We start from the raw sequence: 7468 nt of genomic DNA, 5'->3' as shown, positions 1-7468 counted from the left end.
CTCCATTCGCATCATTGAGACAGGAAATATTGGACGACTTGGTCTTTCCTAACAGAGATTTGAGTGATTTCCACATGCCATTGGTATTTCCGTTGTTAATTTCATCAGTCAGGTATGTTCGTTTGCTCGAGATGATTAGGCGTTTGGTGTGATTACGCAACTGTTTGTAGGTTTCCCAGTCAGTTTGGCTCTGGGTCGACTCAGCCGTATGCCTGGCTTTATCACGAAGCGCCATTATCTCCCGTATATCTTGTGTGAGCCATGGTGGACAGTCCTCTCCCCTTACACGGAACTTCTTGAGAGGCGCATGCTTGTTGCAAACGGTTTCAAAGAGTGATTTCCATGTTGCCCACATACTTTGCACGGAGTCCAAAATGTTAAGAGTGTCCCATGGAATTGTGGCCAAATCTTCCCTAAATTTTCCCTCATCGAAGCCTTTAAAGATTCTTGTGGAAATGAATTTAGGGGGTGGCCTAGGGTTCTTTAATCCACGATATCTTGTATTTTGAAATTCTAGTCCAACTCAGAAAAACTAGGGGGCCCAAATTCACAGCACTCACTCTCTGCCCCGATGGCTATCTACCACTCAAAAATCACGACCGCAGCATGTCCAGAACACGAGATATGAAACATGGGGTTCCGCTGCAGTACCTTAGCAAGCCGCTAGGGGGTCCATTATCGAACCAGCCCTTCGTTTTCCCGATCCCTACCCACCTACCAAATATCATCAGCATCCATTGAAGTCTTCTTGAGTTCACAGACGGAAGGACAAACACACGCCCAAGCTGAAAACATAACCTTAGCCATTTTGGCAAAGGTAATAAGCCGAATTTGGTATGGTGAATATGTAGGACATGTACGGCTGGAAAAGGCACAGAATCCTCCGTTATCACTTACCTGCCCATCCTCATCCAGCCTCTCATCCTGCAGGAACTCTTCCCATCGTGGCCTGTACCCGGGATCCTCTGCTGTCCGCATCAGGACCAGGCCCCTCTCTCCCCAGAACCCGGACGGCTTGCTAGGGTCCTGCCAGCGCAGGTCCAGGCTCCACCGGATCTCGTCGGAGTAGTTCTGCAGACTGGGAACAGGAAAAAAAATAGATTAATTAACGACGCCCCCTAACGGTTTGCTCGGGTCCTGCCAGCGGAGGTCCAGGCTCCACCGGATCTCGTCAGAGTAGTTCTCTAGACTAGGGAAAATGAATGATGAATGAATGAATGAATAAACAAATAAATAAGTGGTTGAATAGGTGGTAGGAAGAGATCAGTACTCAAAGACGCCCCCTAACGGTTTGCTCGGGTCCTGCTCCACAGGATGTCATCGGAGTAGTTCTCCAGTCCGGCAACGGGGATGATGGAGGGATGGATGGACGAATGGATGGATGGATGGATGGATGGATGGATGGATGGATGGATGGATGGATGGATGGATGGATGGATGGATGGATGGATGGATGGATGGATCGATGGATCGATGGATGGATGGATGGATGGATGGATGGATGGATGGATGGATGGATGGATGGATGGACGAATGGATGGATCGATGGATCGAGGAATGAAACACGAAAATGAACGAATGAGTGAGTGAGTGAGTGAATAAATAAATGAAATAGGATATTTTCTTTACACAAAGCCCTTGAAGACGACCGTTGACGTTTTTTGGCGTCCTACTCACTGACTACTTATCAAGAATGGCATTGAGAATGATTGAAAGAATGAAAGAATAAATGAATGAACGAACAAACAAACAAACGAATGAATGAAGGATACATAATTTATAATAATTATTTCATGATACAGAAATTCTTTCCATAACCCATCAGAAAGGCCTGGTGAAGGCTAAGAAAGGGGTGCATACCTGCGATGCGGAACGCAGTTGTTGAGGAAGAGGACTCCCCCATAGGGAACCTCACAGGTCACCAGGTCCTTCTCCATGTCGCAGCCTGCACGTTATAAAAAAGGTTTTAGGTGAGAGTGCTGGTTTCGTCTTTTTTTCCCGACCTCATGGTTGACACATTCGCTGCAAGGTTCTTCTGCCCGATTCATTATACAAGCGAAATTATATAGTGACCTGGTGTAGCTTATATGTCTGATAGGAATTGAAACGTAAGTGTGCAAAAGAAAACTCCAATATATATCCTATTGTGTTCTATCAACCTAGTGAAATATTAAGTATGAAATTCCAGCCATTCACCATTATGAAATTACAGCGTTTGGTCATTTATTATGCACATTAGGTCCTCATTTGCATAATTTTTCATCTAAAATTCATCTGAAATTTCATTAATGTCCTTCTCTTTCTCAGTTACAGATGTTACAGACTAGTCAAATCATGCAACGGAGCGTTTTTATAAATTTTCCTCATTCACTATGCAAATTAGATCATCATTAGCATTTATTTGGCATGCTGCCACCTATGCAAACGAGGACGTACCTAAGGTTTGCTCCATCTCCTCTTGCGACACCTCCACGTACCACGTCCCGCCGGCACAGCACGTGTGGGTGGCGGTGACGCCCCTCCTGTGCCCGCCCTTCAGCACCTGCAGGTATCCGACAGAGATAGAGATGGAGGTTCTCTTTAAACTCACATCGCTTTACTGTTCAATTGCCGGTTTCCAAGTCCTTCTACGGCAACAGTTTCTTTCCCCGGGCAGCAAAATCATGGAACTATCTCGACGATACCTGTTTCCCTCCTGTCTAAAACTTATCAGCATTCAAAACAAATGTACACCTCTATCTCCGTGCACAATTTCCAACTTCTTAGTTCATTGTGACCTTGCTTTGAACAATCTCGTTAAAAAGAAGAACATCCGTAAATAGTCTTATCAGGTTGATACGTCACTGAATAAAGAGACTTTTTTTCTACACAACCATTGCTTTATTCTCACCAACGCTTCTGTCACCTTGTTCAGGGCAATTCTTATTGGGTCACATATGTAAATACTTGACGTTTTGTCGCCGCATCTGAACTGCGAGCAGCGCCACCTGTCCTGCAGTACAATGTAAACCAGTAAGAATTGCCCTGAAGATGGTGACAGACGGTCAACGAAACGTTGGTGAGAATAAAGCAATGGTTGAGTAAAAGAGTATCTTTCTTCTGATATAACAGTTTGTCCCGATATCCACACGACAGATTAAACACACAGTGCAGTTGGAGACCACGTACGTAGCAACAAATGTTCACTATATACTCGTGACACAACGAGAAGAAAAACAGATGAACAGAGTTCAACAGAGCGTAAAGGGTCGCCTAACAGCTATAATCAGGTGGAATTGGAATTATGGCAACGACACGAATATTACAAGTCCAGGTTGAAATAATACGGGGCCCAGTCGTGCCCCAAAATAGACCGGTAGCCGCAAGGATACGTAGGCCCACGGGGCCACGTACGGGTCACGCTCGGAATTTAAAAAATGCCGTACAATACCCGGGGGTAGCCTCCACCAGGCCTTCCTATGGGGGTTTGGGGGTCGTAGAATTCGGGAAAAAGTATTGGGATATTGACCACGGGAGTCAGTCCACGCTTAGGCTGCGCGGCCGACCAACTCCTCTGGTAGCAAAACTCCTCCGGCAAAATTATTCTCCCTATAATAGCCAGCGTAGTCAATCTGGTACTAGTGGTAGAGGCTGACCTGCATACAGCCGTTCCTCTCCGTGGTGTCCAGCAGTGGGATCCAGGCCGTCGGCTGCAGGGTGCCGAGACACTCGGGCAGCAGGTACGCGTTATCTGGGCAAAACATCGTGCGTGAAACTCCAAAGTCATATGTCAGTAGACTACTCTTGTCGTTATCTCAGCAGTATGTTGAAAATGCAAACATTAACAACAGATGATAATTGTGTCTTTGGCATGGACGTCCATGGATTCATTCATTTATCCACTCATCCACTCATAGCTTTGATACAGTAAGGTTTATACTTTGGCAATTATAGCAATAGAATAGTGATGTTATGATTACCTTGGTGCCATGGGACCGTCAACGCTTCATTCGCCGGAGTCTTGAAAAATAACAACAAACAATGCAGGAGTTTTGACAGTAAATGACGTAGCGTTATAATGATAGCCATATCAATCTTCGGGAACGAAAATCTCGGTTGAGGGAAGGTTGGTGGGCTCTGATGTAGATAGCCTCTTACACTCCCCTGAGAAAGTAATCCTGTTCGCAATCAAGTATCTTCACCTTGTCGAAATCCACAGAGTGTCCCGGAGATTCTATATGGATGTGTTGCGACAACTCCGATGTTTTAACTGAGCCGGGCCGTCGATGCTCTAGAAACCTGGTTCTGAGAGCGCGGCGAGTTTCACCCACGTAAGATTCCTGACAAGGGCCACGGATGTTAGGTTTCCAGAGCATAGACATCAGAGCCCACCAACCTTTTTTTTTTGGTCATTACAACTTGATAAGGATCAGAGGACTGATCGAAAGCTTGTTGGTAAGCGCTTTATTTTGTGTACGGATATAAAGTCTTAAAATTGTATCATTATGTTAACTACCGTCACAGATGAACTTACATTCAAATGTCAATCCCGTATACAAACGGGCTCATCACGCTTAATTTGGCGGACAAATGACACAGAATTGGATATTGCGGTATTACAAGACCCATTTCTTCAGTCAGCTTACCTTAGTCCTGAGGTTCCAGACTTGGTGCCCGGCTATGTCAGGTCCGATCAGCTGTTCTACAGCGTTCAGGAGCCGCTCGTGGGACCACAGGTCACGGAACGCCTGCGGATACATACGGAGTTTTGTGTGACTGTTTAAACATTAGATAACCGTTAGTGATACACATCTGTATACTTAATTACTCTTCCCGGAGGATTTGAAAGGAAACATCATAGGAAAAGGAAGAAGTAGAAGAAGTAAATACACAATGTTAACCTTCACATGGTCAAGCCTAGAAACTACTCAAATACATTAATACCAGCCCCTCCGACTCTGTCCTAGCTGCCACTTGCTACATAATGGTGTTTGGTTACATAAAAGTAACTAAATAAATGACATTTATTTAGTTACTTTTATGTCACCAAACACCACGGGGGTATCTGGCACACCTACAGTAACCATGGTAACAACCGTCTGGTACAGGCATTGTCCCCATTTGTTTGGAGGAGAAAAAGAGGGAGGGAAAAACGTAGCAAAAACAATATGTGCCTCTTCCATGGATGTAAGCATCAATATGGCCTATTGTACAGATAGATGGTTTTTTAAATGTATATGTATGTATATGTGATCTGTTGTGTACCTATGGGTTTTTATACCTGAAATAAAAAAATTAAAAGTTAAAAAAAAAAAAAATATCCCCACCTTAGGCATGTTCCTGCGCGACTTGACCAGGACGATGGCTGCGCCGGGGAACTCCTTATCCAGCAGCGTCAGCCTCTGGAACAGGCCGGCCTTCTCGTGTTTATCTGTGGTCAACAAAGTGTAGGTTACTTCCATGGCTATTGCGCCAATGATCTCCTACTACTTGCCTCTCCACTAGGAGCATTTCAGCGCAACATACGTTTTCTTCAAACAGTCGCTATACCGTTCAATTGACGGTTTCTAAGTCCCTCTACGGCAACAGCCTTCTCTTGCTTATCTGCGTTAAAAACAAGTGTAGGTTTGGTCCCCCTAGTAGCTCTCTTTAAAACTGCTGTGTGTTTTGTATTTGAAACTTAGTAAAGGATAACTGCTTGAATACTTAAAATAGCCGATGGTTAAAGTGATCCATTAGTCACACATATTCTCCAAACAGCGACACTTTGAAAGGCTCAAACATGACTCGTCTCGTGAGCAGGCGTGCCTAAGTATTAATTTGATCCTTACGGAAAACACACGATCCTTACAGAAAACATACAATCCTTACAGAAAACATACAATCCTTACGGAAAACACACGATCCTTACAGAAAACATACAATCCTTACAGAAAACATACAATCCTTACGGAAAACATACAGTCCTTACGGAAAACATACGATCCACTACTAAGAAACATACGGTTCTTATGGAATTCATACGATCCTTGCGGAAATCATACGATCCTATATGGATACTTAGGTACCCCTGGTGAGACCACAAAATTCGGTACGTGACAATGCACCCACGAACCCCTCTCCCCGGAAATAGCATAGTTTCCCGACCTGTGATCTTGCCGGCCCGGTAAAGCGTCTCTGCCAGGTGGTCCACCCGCTCGGCCACGGCGTCCCGCACCGGCTGAAGCTCCTCCGGCAGGAAGAAGTCAGGCACCACAACATACCCCTAGGGTCAAAGGTCACGTTTAACTTTGAGTTTTCATTGACATTAACAATACAATGTGGATACATAGACAGCAGGCTGATATCGTGACCACATACATACATATACGAAACAAAATTCACTGGAATAGAATGGTAGATCTAGATACATTTAAAATCAACTGCAGAGGTCACTGCAGAGGTGGCGCGGTGGGTGCATTTTAATGACCAAAAAGTTTCTAATTCTTCAACATGGCTTGTTAAAATAAGTGTAGGCAGCCTTTTTGTGCGAAATGTTGGAAAATTTTGGAGCTTAAAACTAAAGTAATAGTTCGGGTTAATCTATTTAGTGAGAAAAATAGGATTTTAGCCATGTTTGGAGTGCCCTGGCCAATGGACAGGCTAGAATAAGTGCAGCTTTGATGTTCTCATTTCTTGTCTAGAGAGGTCAAAGGTCAGCAGAGTTAGACTTGCTGCTATGGTAACACTTGCGTACATGTACATACACATAAACACCAGCATATACTGGGGCCAGAACAGAATGGATACCTGGAAAAATTATAATCACATCAACAGAAAGAGAAAATTTATAATTACATCTCTGAAGAACTGGTCGAGTTGCGCCTTGCTCAGCTGTCCGGGTTTCTTGTCCCTTGGTTGTGGCGGCGGATTGCGATAAACCTCCGGGTAGGACACCGGTTGGGTCGGCTTTTTAATTGGAGGTTGGTAGTTCCCCTCCGTACAGGACATGATGAAGTTTTCTGTGCTCTGTTCTGTTGCCTTTTTGAACAAAGGTTGCTTCAAAAGACAAACAGCCACAAACGTTCAACTGTTTGTCTTTTTGACCAAAGGTTATCTTGAATAAACTTTGAGCCAAAGGCTGTTACCTTAGATTAGGTCATGCGAACTATTTTGCAAGGAACTATCCAGGGAGTAACAGAGAGGGGTAGACGGAAAAGATGGGAAGAAAATATCAGAGAATAGACACCAAGTGAAGAAGCTATCAGCCTGAGAATGGACACTAAGCGAAACATTGAGAAAAACAGAAAACCAAGAAGGGGGGGGGACTGGTTGTCATATGGTCTGTTGTGCCCAAACGGTAAAATAGTTTGACAAAGGGATAGATGCGATGCGAGTTGGTTGAAGAAGCTGTTCATAACTCTTCTACCGGTAATGTAATTTGAAATAATACCAGTTTTTAAATCACGTTTTCCAAGTCACTAACGAGATTGATACCTACTAATACGGT

The 7468-nt window shown here is 44.2% G+C and overlaps 1 protein-coding gene across 1 annotated transcript in view; it reads right to left on the bottom strand.

Moving 5' to 3' along the window:
* The window catches only part of LOC118411830 (phytanoyl-CoA dioxygenase domain-containing protein 1-like), a 9929-nt gene extending 2931 nt beyond the window's left edge, over positions 1 to 6998 (bottom strand). The window contains exons 1-9 of the mRNA XM_035814319.1: positions 6817 to 6998; positions 6127 to 6244; positions 5307 to 5410; positions 4626 to 4727; positions 3960 to 3999; positions 3636 to 3730; positions 2437 to 2542; positions 1861 to 1945; positions 898 to 1078 (exon numbers count right to left, since the gene is read on the bottom strand). Coding sequence (XP_035670212.1) covers positions 898 to 1078; positions 1861 to 1945; positions 2437 to 2542; positions 3636 to 3730; positions 3960 to 3999; positions 4626 to 4727; positions 5307 to 5410; positions 6127 to 6244; positions 6817 to 6969 — 984 coding nt within the window. The 5' untranslated portion in view covers positions 6970 to 6998. The remainder of the gene's footprint in view (positions 1 to 897; positions 1079 to 1860; positions 1946 to 2436; positions 2543 to 3635; positions 3731 to 3959; positions 4000 to 4625; positions 4728 to 5306; positions 5411 to 6126; positions 6245 to 6816) is intronic.
* Positions 6999 to 7468: the final 470 nt, after the last annotated feature.

The sequence above is a fragment of the Branchiostoma floridae genome, chromosome 3 (genome assembly GCF_000003815.2).
Source record: "Branchiostoma floridae strain S238N-H82 chromosome 3, Bfl_VNyyK, whole genome shotgun sequence".
Lineage (NCBI taxonomy): Eukaryota > Metazoa > Chordata > Leptocardii > Amphioxiformes > Branchiostomatidae > Branchiostoma > Branchiostoma floridae.
The sequence above is the reverse complement of the archived record's forward strand: the minus strand, read 5'-3'. Positions and strand labels throughout refer to the sequence as shown.